Source organism: Perissodus microlepis, chromosome 16 (assembly GCF_051167445.1).
Source record: "Perissodus microlepis isolate ML-2025 ecotype Zambia chromosome 16, ASM5116744v1, whole genome shotgun sequence".
Lineage (NCBI taxonomy): Eukaryota > Metazoa > Chordata > Actinopteri > Cichliformes > Cichlidae > Perissodus > Perissodus microlepis.
In genome coordinates this window covers 10,453,583-10,468,963 of record NC_140476.1, presented here as the reverse complement: position 1 = coordinate 10,468,963, position 15,381 = coordinate 10,453,583, and the positions used below count along the sequence as shown (strand labels likewise).

General features: G+C 39.3%; 1 protein-coding gene across 1 annotated transcript; it reads right to left on the bottom strand.

Moving 5' to 3' along the window:
* Nucleotides 1-10,759: 10,759 nt before the first annotated feature.
* LOC146370436 (olfactory receptor 7A42-like) lies at nt 10,760-11,686 on the bottom strand. Its single transcript, XM_084908766.1, has one exon. The coding sequence runs from the start codon at nt 11,684-11,686 to the stop codon at nt 10,760-10,762; it is 927 nt and encodes a 308-aa protein (XP_084764892.1).
* Between the last annotated feature and the right edge of the window lie 3,695 nt (nt 11,687-15,381).

The window sequence follows — 15,381 nt, the reverse complement described above, 5'->3', positions numbered from 1 at the left end:
GGCCTCACTCTGTTCTCTCTTTGAGTTGCTGTTCAACTGGATGCCGCTGGGGTGGTGGTCCTAAATAAAGAAAACTGGGAGGAAGGTCCTACCCAAAGAACAAATTTTGAGACCAAAGGTACACATGTTGGGTAGTTTATCATAAGAGAATTTGCTCCAGTCCCGGGAACATCAGCACTGCATGTTATCATGTTGTCACAATCTGCCATGGCAAATCGTGAGGAGAGAAGAGGAGGACCCAAATGCCGATGACCTGACAAAGAATGAATGACAAAAGACCACATAAATACACACAAGGGTGACAAGGGAAGTGGAAATACACAGGGAACACAGCTAATACAAATGAACATGACATTGCAGGACTCACGGGCAAGACACAGCAGCAGGGATAAACAGGGAGACAAATGGGGAGATGAGATGAAACACAAGAAGAGCAACATGGAAACACAAAAGGGAGACTGAGCACAGAAACACTATGTCAGCGGCTTGGTCTGAGTTTATTGTTATATTTGTGATTTCTTAGGTATATTGAAAGGATTTTAAGTTCTTGTAGTATTATCAGGTTGCCTTGAGTTTTAAGTCTAGTTTAGGTTATTCTATGTCAGTGGTTAAACTTTTTTTGCTATGCCCCCCTTTGTTTTCCAAGAAAAATCTTTGCACCTCCCCCGGCACAAACACATCCTCCAACCACACACACCCATATTTTGTTTTCAAACTCCACTGCAGTTTATTATACACCTCAATCATTTAGTAAACAATTAAACAAATAAAAGTAAACTTCCTCGCCAAGTCGTCTTTCGGGCATGTTCATGTTTCTTGTTACTTCTCGTCTTTATTTTGTTTCGTGTGTAACAAAAGGCCGAGCACCCCGACATCTGTAAGATAGAGGGGCTAAGCTAAGACAGTTTTAACTGAGAAAATGCTTGTTTTACTCCCTTCATGCAGCTCAAAGTTACTTGCTGTTCTGTACTCTAGGATGAAGAGAGGAGCTGAAACGTCAGCTGATCACCACCTGGTAGTGATTAGGATAAAGTGACAGAGAGGATGCTGGAAAGACCTGGTGGACCTAAACATAGTGAGGTTGCGCTGGGAACACCTGGCAGAAGCACCAGCCTGTGACATCTTTGACTCCCACCTGCAGCAGAACTTCAACAGTTTTCCAAGGAAAGCTGAGGACATTGACTCAGAGTGGACCATATTCTACACATGCAATGTTCAAGTAGCTGCACAAAATTGTGGCTGCAAGGTAGTTTCTGCCTGTAGTGGTGGTAATCTCCAAACCAGATAGTGTATACTGAATTGAGTCTGTTAGACTTCTGAGGCAGCAGAATGTTTCTGGCAAGCCAAGCAGTGTCCAGTTCTAACAAAAGTTCTAAATCAAAAATGTAGGAGTGGAAGGAGTTTTGTGAGACCATGGAAGAAGACTTTTGGTCCAACTGGGCTCAATGTAATATTCCACACCTCCATTGTTGAGGCTGCAGCTTCCATCTGTGGCTGTAAGGTGGTTGCTGGTTGGTGTCTGTCGTGCTATAAACAGCTCATGCTATTGTGTCAGCTCGACACAATCTCACATTTCCTAATAAAAATGGCAAAGGAAGGAATTACCTTCGTTATCCCCTACCAGTATAAATTCACTGAACAGGTAACACCACGAATAAAGCATATATGACAAGACATATTTTTTGACATACTTTTCTTTTGGGAAAATGCTATTGTCCCGTTCAGTACTTTCTGTGTAAGAGCCACTCGTAAAATTTGGAGATTAAAAAAGGAAGTGTTTGCTGAACAGTCGGCCCAGTGTTTGTTTGCTGTCTGCAGGTTGGTCAAATCCTGTCCGGACAGCCAGAATTGAGTGACACAGTGGAGCGATTTGCCCTCACAGAGTGTGTTGCTATCTTAGTATCTTAAATTAAAGTAAGTGGCACCCGACCAGCACTATTCTCTGTCTGAGTAGAGGACTGTTTTCTTCTCCTGAGTCAACTTAAATTTTGCAAAAATTGCACCCAGTAGGCCCTACGTCTTGTTCCATGGCCTCCCACACCTGAGTTTTTGCTTTAGCTGATATTATAACTGCACTATACTTGTCCTACCTGAACTAATCTAAACATATACTGAAATTTAGTGCCCACTATCTCATTCAGGGATTACCATTATTACGGGCAGCAAGCACTTTGGAACTACAGTCACGTGTAGCTGCCGCATTATTGCAGGTGTGGAACTGGCACTAGGCAAAGAAAACCAGTTCTTTGATTTTCTTGTTACAATAATAATAATAGTAATAATAATAACTGGGGATTCTGTTTGTTTGTGTGTTTATGCATGAGTTAGTTTGCATTTGTGATTGTAGTGTTCCTGTGTTCTATGTGGAACTTCATGAAAAGGGGTTGAATATCACAATTATGTTGTTTGGGCTTTGGAGTAACATTGCATCCAGTGAAAAGATCTTGTGTGCATTTGCTGTACGTTGGTATAAGTTCATGAGCATGATCAATTTAGAGTATTTAATAAATTGCTTAGTTTAGTATCCAGGGAATATTACATGTCGCAAAGTAGCTTTTGCAAAATTATTTTAAAATAAAAAATTGCATTGGTGTGATTCAAATATGTCTCTGACCCCTAATATGAATGCTGAATGTTATTCTCCAACAGAGCAAAGATGCTCTAAAAGAGCCTCATTTTGAACGAAGACATTTATTTTCTCAGAAACAGAAACAAACGGTGGCATTCTTTTCTATTGACAGTCGTGTCTGACTTTTTTGTTTGTTTTAAATAAGATACACTGTAACATTATTACATCAACACATCAGATATTACAAGTCTTTAGTATTGTAGAGGAACAAGATAAATTTTTCTTAGTCTTAAGAGAAATTCAAATTTCTCCATCAATGTTTTTAAATGCAAATAGAAATTGTACATGTCTACAAATTATGCACAGTTTTTTGTAAACAACAAAGTTATATGGTACTATTTACCTAAAAATGCAGCCAAGGCCTCAGGCGTTTTTTATATAACCATTTAAAACTACTTACAGAACAATCAGGTGTTCTGCATCAAATAGGAAGGCACACAAACGATTTGTGCCACTCCAAAATATAGTTTCTTTACATTGTAGGACGACAACACAAGCCTAAACCCTGCAGGTCTGACAGCAGGAGGTGTATCAGTCCTGTTTTCCATGTGGAGACAGATTTTACACTGGAATCTGCCTTTGGTAGCTTTTTTGGAGCAACTATGACATTCATCAGTATAACTGACATACATAACAGAACAATGACTACATTACACACTAACTATAGCCTCCAAACACACTAAACATCACTAATCTCTCAATGCCAAATCTCACCAGTGTCGCTCCTAAAACTTCCCCCTCTTCCCAAACAACCAAATGCCAGATGTTGCCATATCATTTTTTTGATTGGTTGACATGGTACACTTTAACACCACCAGGGAAGGGAAGAGGTGTCTTTTCTTTTTTTTTTTTCACTCGCAAGCAGAGAGTGTTTGCTAGCGGTATCTGTAGAAAATGCTGTTTTTACCGTTTCTTCCTGCTGTTAACACCACTGTTTTATTCAGAAAATACAGATGGCGTGTATTTTTTTTATCATAACTCTGGTTTTACGTGGCCTATCAACGCAGTTTAAAAACTGGTGTATAGCTTGAAGTCCGCACTTTCGACCCAAGTTGAAATGGAGACTCCGGGTCGCTGCATCTTGTTGCTGTGTCGTCTTAACTTTGTCACCTGATTTTGACGCGCTGGCATGTCCGTCGACCCCAGAGGGTTAAGTAGTCCAAAACTTAACTTAAGCTTACACATTCAAATCCAGTTGTCATTTATGTTGTACTATGACCAAATGAACTCAACTGTCAAATATACAAGCCAACAAAACCATATAATTTAAGTTGAGATCCTGACACCACCAAAGTTGAAGCCTCCTGCACTTGAATCTGCCAAGAAATTCTATCCATAAAAACAATGAACATAAACAATAAAAATGTAGAGCCCTGGTGAAGTCCCACCAGGAACAAGTCACACATCTTGCGATCAGTGTTGTTGTGGCTAGTGCTAAGTGCATCAAATGGCTAGCAGCAATGGGACTGACACCTCATGTCCACCTCTGGTTTGTGTATTTCTGTAACAACAGGCGACAGCTATCTTGAAACTACAAATGTGTGCAGCTGCCTGAACAATGGAGGTGAGAAACATAGTCAATTCAGATTTGATCTTCCCAGCCTCTTCTAGGAGGAAAAATGAGACTAACTTTCTTCTTCGGAATGCTGGTCGACGTTTTGCTAGTTTTGGGAATTGAAGATCTCACAGGTTGGGGCCTTTGCCAGACACTCCCAGGGCACCCTCACTATACATCTGTGCCCCTCTGCACTCCAGTCATCTTTTGAACATCTTTGATTTTAGTTTAGTCAAAATGCTGGACAATTCCGGTGCTATCAAATACATTGATTTGTGCCAACCCAGGTGTATAATTTTGTAGGACTTAATTGGAAAAAGAAAATCCAGAGACAAGGCGATTGTGGATTTGTACCTTGCCAAGGTGGAGTCATTTTTTGCCCTAGTCGGAGAGAGCAAAACATGACTATCATCAAAGTACATTTATGCTTAGAGTGGATATTTGATCAAAGTTTCAATTTACTTTGTCATTTTTGATTAAGGTGTTGCTGTGTGTTTCTGTTTTATGACATTGTCAAAAAAATTATGAGAAATGTTCAAATTGTAATAATGCAAAGGTGAGCCGAAATGTTGTCAACATGTATTCGAAAAACATTTTAACCGAAGGTATCAGTATTCCCTTTCGTTAATCAGTACTTGGGACATTTCATTGTTCTAAAATCTTTATGAAGCTTTATCATTAATAATGTTAAGTATGGTGATCCTAGACTGGCTGGGCCTCTCTGGAGGTACACTGCCATTTGTTCCTGGTTAGCTGGATGAAGGCAAGTATAACTGTCAGCTCTGGGATGCAACAGCTAGGTGGCTGGAGCTTGGTCTGATGAGAGAGGAGGATCGGTTGCTGGATGCCATTGTGCTGGAGCATTTTTTGGCATTACTTCCTGGTGAGATAGCAGAATGGTTATGCTGCCATCAACCCAACAATCATATGACCCCCTATGAGCAAGCACTTTGGCGACAGTGGGAAGGAAAAACTCCCTTTTAACAGGAAGAAACCTCCGGCAGAATCAGGCTCAGTGAGGGGCGGCCATCTGTTGCGACCGGTTGGGGTGAGAGAAGGAAGACAGGATGAAAGACATGCTGCAGAAGAGAGACAGAGGTTAATAACAGATATGATTCAATGCAGAGAGGTCTGTTAACACATAGTGAGTGAGAAAGGTGACTGGAAAGGAAAAACTCAATGCATCATGGGAATCCCCGGCAGCCTACGTCTATTGCAGCATAACTAAGGCAGGATTCAGGGTCACCTGGTCCAGCCCTAACTATATGCTTTAGCAAAAAGGAAAGTTTTAAGCCTAATCTTGAAAGTAGAGATAGTGTCTGTCTCCCGAATCCAAACTGGTAGCTGGTTCCACAGAAGAGGGGCCTGAAAACTGAAGGCTCTCCCTCCCATTCTACTTTTAAATACTCTAGGAACAACAAGTAAGCCAGCAATGTGAGAGCGAAGTGCTCTAATAGGGTTATATGGTACTACAAGGTCATTAAGATAAGATGGAGCCTGATTGTTTAAGACCTTGTATGTGAGGAACAGGATTTTGAATTCAATTCTGGATTTAACCAATGGAGCCAATGAAGGGAAGCCAATACTGGAGAAATATGCTCTCTCTTTCTAGTCCCAGGATGTTGTTTTTAGGACATCCTGATAATAATGAATTGCAGTAGTCCAGCCTGGAAGTAATAAATGCACGAACTAGTTTTTCAGCATCACTCTGAGACAGGATATTTCTAATTTTAGAGATGTTGTGCAAATGGAAGAAAGCACTCTTACATATTTGTTTAATATGTGCGTTGAAGGACATGTCTTTGTCAAAAATGACTCCAAGATTCCTCACAGTGTTACTGGAGGCCAAGGTAATGCCATCCAGAGTAAGAATCTGGTTAGATACCATATTTCTAAGATTTTCAGGGCCGAGTAAAATAACCTCAGTTTTATCTGAATTAAGAAGCAGAAAGTTAGCGGCCATCCAGGTCTTTATGTCTTTAAGACATTCCTGCAGTTTAACTAATTGGTGTGTGTTACCTGGCTTCATAGATAGATAGAGCTGGGTGTCATCTGCATAGCAGTGAAAATTTATGCTATGTCTTCCAATGATGCTGCCTAGGGGAAGCATGTATAATGTAAACAGAATTGGTCCTAGCACTGAACCCTGTGGAACTCCATATTTGACCTTAGTGTGTGAAGAGGACTCTCCATTTACATGTACAAATTGGAGTCTATTAGATAGATATGATACAAACCACTGCAGTACAGTACCCGTAATACCTACAGCATGTTCTAATCGCTCTAATAGGATATTATGGTCAACAGTATTGAACGCTTCACTAAGGTCTAGCAGGACAAGCACACAAATAAGTACACTGTCAGAGGCCATAAGAAGATCATTTGTAACCTTCACTAAAGCTGTTTCTGTGCTGTGATGAGCTCTGAAACCTGACTGAAACTCTTCAAAAAAGCCATTCCTCTGCAGATGATCTGTTAGCTGTTTGACAAGTACTCTTTCAAGGATTTTTGATCCTTGAAGGTTGGAGATTGGCCTATAATTAGCTAAGGATGCTGGGTCTAGAGATGGCTTTTTGAGTAAAGGTTTAACTACAGCCACCTTGAAGGCCTGTGGTACATAGCCGATTATTAGAGATAGGTTGATCATATTTAAGATCGAAGAATTAATTAATGGCAGGACTTCTTTGAGCAGTTTTGTAGGAATGGGGTCTAAAAGACACGTTGATGGTTTGGAGGAAGTAATTATTGAAGTTAACTCAGAAAGATCAATTGGAGAAAAAGAGTCTAACTAAACATCAATGGTACTAAGAGTAGCTGTAGATAATATTACATCTGTTGGATGATTATTGGTAATTTTTTCTCTAAAGATTAAAATTTTATTTGTGAAGAAGTTCATGAAGTCATTACTAGTTAACGTTAAAGGGATGGTTGGCTCAACAGAGCTCTGACTTTTTGCCAGCCTGGCTACAGTGCTGAAGAGAAACCTGGGGTTGTTCTTATTTCTCCAATCAGTGACGAATAGTAAGATGTTCTGGCTTTGCGGAGGGCTTTCTTATAAAGCAGCAAACTATTTCTCCAGGCTAAATGATGATCCTCTAAATTTGTGACACGCCATTTCCTTTCCAGCTTATGTCATCTGCTTTAGGGTACGTGTTTGAGAATTATACCGCGGAGTCAGGTACTTCTGATTGAGACCTTAGTTTTCACAGAAGCTACAGTATCCAGAGTCGTACGTAGTGAGGAGGTAAAATTATGAACAAGATAATCGACCTCTGTTGGAGTAGCGTTCAGGTAGCTGCTCTGCTCTATGTTGGTACAGGCCATTGAAGATGATAACAGTGGGTGGATTATATTCTTAAACTTAGTTACAGCGCTTTCAGAAAGACATCTACTGTGATAAAGTCTACTCCCCACTGTAATGGGGAGTAGACTGTAATCAATTATTGTAAATGTAAATGTTATCAGGAAATGATCAGACAGGAGAGGGTTTTCAGAAAACACTGTTAAATGTTCAGTTTCTATTCCATATGTTAAAACAAGATCTAGAGTGGGATTAAAGTGGTGGGTGGGTTCTTTTACATTTTTAGAGAAGCCAATTGAGTCTAATAACAGATTAAATGCCATGTTGAGGCTGTCATTTTTAGCATCTACATAAATGTTAAAATCACCCACAATAATTATTTTATCTGAGCTGAGAACTAAATCAGATAAAAAAGTCTGAGAAATCAGAGAGAAACTCTGTGTAAGGTGGACAATAGATGATCACAAATAACACTGTTTTTTGAGTTTTGAAGCTGGGGTGGACAAGGTTAAGCATCAGGCTTTCAAATGAATTAAAAGTCTGTCTTGGTCTTTCGTTGATTAATAGGCTGGTGTGAAAAATTGCTGCCACACCGCCCCTTCAGCCTGTGCTTCGAAATTTCTGGTTGTTAGTATGACTCAGGGGTGTTGATTGATTTAAACTAACATAATCATCCTGTTTCTGTTGTCATGGTCCTGGGTCATGTGACCCAGTATTCTGAGTTTCTTGGTGTTTTTGTTATTCTTTTTAGTCTAGTTTCATCAGTCAGTGTCAGATCGTTTGTTAACCTCACCACAGTTTTCATAGGTTTACCTCATTGTTTCACTGTGTTTCCTAGTTTACTCAGTGTTCATAGTTTTGTCATAGTTCTTTCACTGAGTGTCACAGCCTTCTGTTAACACAGTGTTCATACTCTCCTTAGTTTCCCTAGTTTCATGTTTTTCTTCTGCAATCAGCCACAATAAAGGCTCGCTTTATTTTTGAAACTACGTTTTGTCTCCACTGTGTCTGCATCTGGGTCTACCTCATTCTTCACACCGGCGCACCCCGCCGTGACATCTGTAAGGCAGAGTAAATTGATTTGTTGATCAATTATTAAGTCATGTACTAACAGAGACTAGTGATGGTAAATTTGATTCTTTTTACTGAATCGAGTTTTAATGAGTCACTCACCAAAGTGAATCGGAATTTTTGAGTCATTTGAGTCACTGAGTCAGTTGACCAGAGAGTGCAAAAAATTTACATTTTCACTCAAACTTAATTTGTTTCTCTTTTCATGTATATCCTACTGCTAAGATCAGTGATTCTAAAAGAAAACAACTATTTTATTGAGCAAAAAAGAGCAAAAGCATTTCTAAAGGGAACATTTATTTTGTTTATTTTTATTTTATTAGTATTTTCCTTAAATGTGTCAAATATATATTTTCTCATCTAAATGTCCACTGAGCTGTTAGCCAGGGGGCGGTAATGTGCCTTAACATTGGTTGCCAAGCAAGAAGAAGAAGCTGTGAGCCAGGAGGAAGGGGGTGAGTGAGTGAGTGATTCGTTCGCGCTATGATTCAGCACAGGAAGGGAGGGGGTTAGTGAGTCCTGAGTGATTCGCTTACACTAAGATTCAGCACAGGAAAGGAGGGGGTGAGTAGCTCAAATGTGCTGTTAGCATGTTAGCAGAGCGATGCTAACATGCTATTTGATGTGAGCTTCTACTCAGGGTTTTTTCTTCCAGTTCAGAGCAGAAATGTTTTTGTTAAGATACTGGATGTTGTGTTTTTCTCCACAATTTTAATTATAAGCTAGATATATTTCTACTAATGAAATTAGTTTGCTAACAGCAACAGGGATGAGTCAGTGAGTCAGTTGGGCTTGTGAATCATGATTCATGAGTCAGTAAAGTGATTCTCGAGTATTGAACGATTCGTTCATGATTCGCGCATCAATAACAGAGACTTTGAGAAGAGAGACCTAATATTTAATAATCCACATTTAACTGTTTTACTCTTTGGTTCAGATGTGGATACTATATTGTCCTTTCTTTTTGATTTTTTATGATTAAGTTGTTTATTGCTGGTTTTTAGTTTGTTTTTTGTCTGTTTTATCTGGATTTTTTTTTGGGGGGGGGGCCTTAACAGGAGGGGAGAAGCTGCAGATAGCCGTGTAAGACTGCAACTCTGCTTCCTGGTCCCAACTCTGTGACAATGTATGACAAGACATAGTTTTTGACATTTTTTTCTTTTGAGGAAATGCTATTGTCCAGTTCAGTACTTTCTGTGTGAGAGCCACTCGTAAAATTTGGAGATTAAAAAAATGAAGTGTTTGCTGAACAGTCGGTCCGCTGTTTGATGATGTGCTGTCTGCAGGTGGGTCAAAACCTGTCCGTATAGCCAGAATTGAGTGACACAGTGGAGCGGATTTGCCCTCAAGTCAGTAGATCCATTTCACTGTATCACAAAGTCTTTTGCTATCTTGGTATCTTAATTTAAAGTAAGTGGCACCCGACCAGCACTATACTCTATGTGAGTAGAGGACTGTTTTCTTCTCCTGAGTCAACTTAAGTTTTGTAAAAATTACACCCAGTAGGCCCTACGTCCTGTTCCATGGCCTCCCACACTTGAGTTTTTGCTTTAGCTGATTTTATAACTGCACTATACTTGTCCTACCAGAAGTAATCTAAACATATAGTGAAATTTAGTGTCCACTATCTCATTCAGGGATTACCATTATTACAGGCAGCAACCACTTTGTAAGAAGAGCCTCATGCGGCTGCCACATTATGAATTAGTCTGTATTATGATTGTAGGCCTATGTTTTCCTGTGTTCTGTGTGGAGCTTCATGGAAATCGGTTGAATATCACATCTCTCTTCTTTGGCCTTTGGAGTAACATTGCATCCAGTGAAAAGATCTTGTGTGCATTTGCTGTACGTTGGTATAAGTTCATGATCTGACTGCATATATATTCCATCTCTACCTGTTCTGGGTGACAATGTTAAGGACAGTGTGACAACTAAAAATTTTGTTTCCTGGTTAAAAGCAATACAATACTATAGAGGGTCACACCATGACCTGAGCCTGGTAGATTATTTAAAACAAATTCATAAAAAGACACAATTTTGGACTGTTTAATAAATTGCTTTGTTTAGAATTAGGAGAAATTACATGTACAAAGTTATTTTGAAGTATTGCATGGGTGTTTTGTGAATTCAAATATATCTGCTTAATGTCATTCTCCTACAGAACAAAGATGCTCTAAAAGAGCCTCATTTTGAATAAAGATATTTATTTTCTCTTTAACAGAAACCTTTGATATGATTGCCTTATCTTTGGTAAATTAAATCCATACATAAATGGGGTGAGCATAGGTTGAAAAATGAGGACATACATAGGCAAAATTATACGAACTTCATCTGGTACCTGAGAAACTACAAACCTGAAGTCAATAAAGTAACAAATGCCCCCGACACACAGGTTTGACACAGAGATGATCTGAGGGGTGCAAGTAGTCACAGCTTTCTGCTTGTTTTCCTTCGATGTTTTTCGACAAACTGTCAAAATCTTCAGGTAAGAAACTAAAATGAGACTGAAGGGTAAGAAAAAACTCAGAATGGCAAAGGATATATCAGAAATAAAGCTTTGGATTGAAACTGGACATGAAAGTCTAATTATTAATTGGTGGTCACAATACACGCTGTGAATAATATTTCCACAAAACTTCAAATTGAAGATAAATGAATATGAGAAAATAAAAGTAAGAAATGAATACACCCACACCAGCAGAATAAACAAAAACACTCTCTCTGTGTTCATAATAACATTATAGTTGAATGGATTACAGATTGAGATATATCTGTCATAAGCCATGGCTGCTAAACTACAAAGCTCAACAGAAGCACTTGTGCACGAACAACACATCTGCAGAAAACACCACGGCACAGTCACCTCGTGGCTGTCTGAAAACATCTGTGAGAGCAAAAGAGGATACAGTGATGTGCTGCCATTTATTTCATTCACACATAAATTACAAAGTAGTATATACATTGGCTCATGCAGTCTTCTGTCCACACGTATGACTACAATAAGAACTGTGTTGGCCACACATATAGAGAGGTACCAGACCAGTATTATGGTAAAATAAAGGTATTTTAACTCTCCAATATTTCCATAAGCAGCCAGGACAAATGATACAGTCTCACTGGAGTTTCCCATTTTCTGCTTAATACGTGTCGTATTAAGCAGAAAGTGGATAAGATAGATCAGTAATAGTGATATATTATATTCATTAGAAAGAAATACCAGACATTAAAATGGCTGAGCAATGTTTCTATGATACCGTTCAAATGCTGTTTTACTCATACATTTTACCTGATTATGTCACGTTCCTTCTCAGCAGATGTTGCACCTGTTGTACAATGTCCACATTAGCAATTAAAAACAAACAGCAAGTAGTTTTATACTTTAAAAGATTTAAGATTCAGTTACATAGATTCTTACATATTACGAACACATAACATTAAACTCAGCTGCTTTCCTCCACATTGAACAAGACAACACTTTTATAGCTGCAACACAGAGGAGGAGGGCCAAACAGTGGCATTCTTTTCTATTGACAGTCATGTCTGAATGTTTTGTTTGTTTTACATAAGATAAGACTGTAAAATTAGTACATCAACACATCAGTTATTAGAAGTCTTTGGTATTGTAGAGGAAGAAGATATCTTTTTCTTATTCTTACGGGAAATTAAAAATTTCTCCATATATGTTTTTAAGTAGCCCATAGCTTAATTTAAGCATCTTGTTGCTTTGTCGTCTTAACTTTGTCATGTGATTTTGACGAGCTGGCGTGTCCGTCGACCCCAGAGGGTTAAGTAGTCCAAAACTTAACTTAAGCTTACACATTCAAATCCAGTTGTCATTTATGTTGTACTATGACCAAATTAACTCATTTGTCAAATATACAAGCCAACAAAACCATATAATTTAAGTTGGTGTCAGGAGATTTAGTATTTACTGCTGTTTACACTTAGCTAGATTAATGCGATGGTGTTGTGTTTATTATGTTGCTCTCTTTTTTTTTGCTTGTTTTCTCTTCTTTTTCTCTCAACAGGTGATCCAGGAGTATTTTTCTCTCTCTCTCTTTCTCTTTTTAAGTGTCCTTTCTCACTGTCCCTCTTCCCCTCTGTTTTTCTTTTCCTTCATCTTTCTGTCTTCCTTTTCTATCCCCTAGTCATGTCTGTCCCGTCTGTAACAACTGAAAATAAAATAAAATAAACAATAACAAGAAAGGTCGATCAAATGGACCAATACGGGAAGGCCGTGATGATCCACTTGGTAAAGTAAATCCATTGGGTATCCTTGTTGGTCTTCAGACAACAATTCTGACGGCTAAAGAACCAAATGGGACAGGCAAAAAAGAAAAAAGAAAAAAAGAATCTGCCAAGAAATTCTACCCATAAAAATTATGAACATAAACAATAAAAATGTAGAGCCCTGGTGAAGTCCCACTAGGAACAAGTCACACATCTTGCGATCAGTGTTGTTGTGGCTAGTGCTAAGTGCATCAAATGGCTAGTAGCAATGGGACTGACATCTCAACAGGCAACAGCTACCTTACAACTACAGATGTGTGCATCTCCCTCGACAATGGAGGTGAGAAACATAGTCAACTTAGATTTGATCTTCCCAGCCTCTTCATGGAGGAAAAATGAGACTACCTTCCTTCGTAATGCTGGTTGACATTCTGCTAGATTTGGGAATTGAAGATCTCACAGGTTGGGGCCTTTGCCAGACACTCTCAGTGCACCGTCACATAGATTTGTAGTCAAGACCGCCTAAACCGAGACCAAGACAATACCAAGACCAGAGGGTATCGAGACCAAGACAAGACCAAGTTGAGAAGAGAACAAGACCGAGACCAAGTCGAGACAAGACCAAGACTGAGACAAAAAAGACTTCAAGTTTTGTGTGCTTTTGAGGACTGACATGACGGTACTCACTGGCCCCAAAGTCATCTGACAAAATAGCGAACACCTCCAACAACTGTCTAAAGAATGAGAAATATGTAACTGGTTTCAGTTATACTTTATATATAGATAAAATAGTAACATCAAACTGAAGATTATAAACTTGAAATTACATCATGTCCCATTGTAGTAGTACTAGCCAAATTACACTGTATGATATCAATTTCCTTGAAATAGATTAGGCCTGTCAAAACAAAGTGATATGCAGATGTTATTTAACAGTCAGTGGTCACATTTATTTAGTCAAACAACCTTTTTTTGAAGTAAAATTCTGTAATTAAACAATATAAAGACATGCGCACACCTCACATGAATCAGATGCAAACTACAAATATTACATACCAATACAAATTGTGCATTAATAAGAATAAGAACAAGTGCTTAAAAGATTCTGACATCTTGATGTCTTCAGTGGCATGTGATTACAACACACTGCCAATGAAATCAAGCCTGTTGTTCAGTAGGGCAGGAACAATAGAACACAGACATTATGAACAAATAACAGATATCTTATGAACAAATATATAATGAACAAACAGCATATTTTCAGAGAGGAGGGAGAGAAAATGGTTCACATTTTAAAACAGTGATTGATTCCACTTCAAGAAAACTAAAGATTGCAACATCTTATAACCTAGCCGTGCGCGGTGGTGTCTCGTTAGAATGCCTCCTCTACTAAAAACTCTCTCAAGTGGGGCGGAAGAGGCAGAGACAGAGAGGACCTTCAAGGCAACACTGTGTAGACTAGGGAAACACTCTTTGTTTTTTGACCAAAAGGTGAGTGCATCACAGTCACAGTCATTTATGCTGTCTAGGAAGTAGATGGCTAAACAGCTCTTCTGGATCCTTTTTGTCCATGCAAATCTGCCTGAAAATTCCAGAGAACAGTTTCTCTAAGGATCTTTTCAGTGCCCTGACTATAGTTACGACCTGGGGGATTTGCACTTCTATCTTTATAAGATGATTCTTCAGTCCATTCTTCAAGTCCAGAACAGTGGGGACCACCATGCTAATAGCCCGCTCTCGGACTGAAAACAAAATTCTCTGTATCGCTGCACGTTTCAGTGATGGCCCTGTGGTCAAGTGTGATCAGAGCCTTTAACTGTCTGTAGGTGCTATTCCAGCGGGTGTTGTTTGCTGCTGGGATGGACTTATTGGAGTCAAAGTGTGCCTCAAATAAGTCTTTGTGGTTACTACTGCTGTGCAGCAGGGTTGTAAACATGCTGGCTTTGGCAATGGCTCTAGCTATTGCCTTTACCTCTTTCATCCCATCACTGATTAAGATTTGCAGCGAGTGGGGAAAGCAAGAAAGACGTTCACCCGTTGACCATGGATCAGAATCTTCTGCATCCTCCCACATTGTTTCATCATCACGGTCATCACTGCTGTCACCTTCAGGGTGCTCTACTTCTGGTATCCTGACTTTAAAGGCCTGCTTCATATTCGATGCATTATCCGTCAGAATGTAGCTTATTTTATGGCCAATGCCATACACTCCTCAACTATGTTGTCAAATGCTGAGGCGATTCGTTCACCGCAGTGCTTCTCTGTGAAACGCCTACAGTCAAGCAAAAATGATTGTAAACGGTAAGAGTCCTTGTTCTTGCAGGCAACATGAGCGGTAACTCCCAGGAAAGACCGAAGCCTCCGGTCAGACCAGAGGTCTGTTGTTATTGCTACATTTGGCTGGATTTCCAGGGCTTTGATTATTTCACCTTTCACTTTAGTGACAAGATGAGGTATCAACTTCTCTATCAAAGTGGTCCTAGACACAGGAGTGTATTTGCTATCCAGGACATGCAGGAAGTGTCTAAAATGTGGATTCTCAATGATAGACAGGGGGAGAGAGCATCCTACAATAAGGTCCTGGAGGATGGACTG

What these genes read in the sequence shown, in the direction of transcription:
- LOC146370436 (XM_084908766.1), bottom strand. Translation starts at nt 11,686, where the DNA reads ATGGGAAACTCCAGTGAGACTGTATCATTTGTCCTGGCTGCTTATGGA.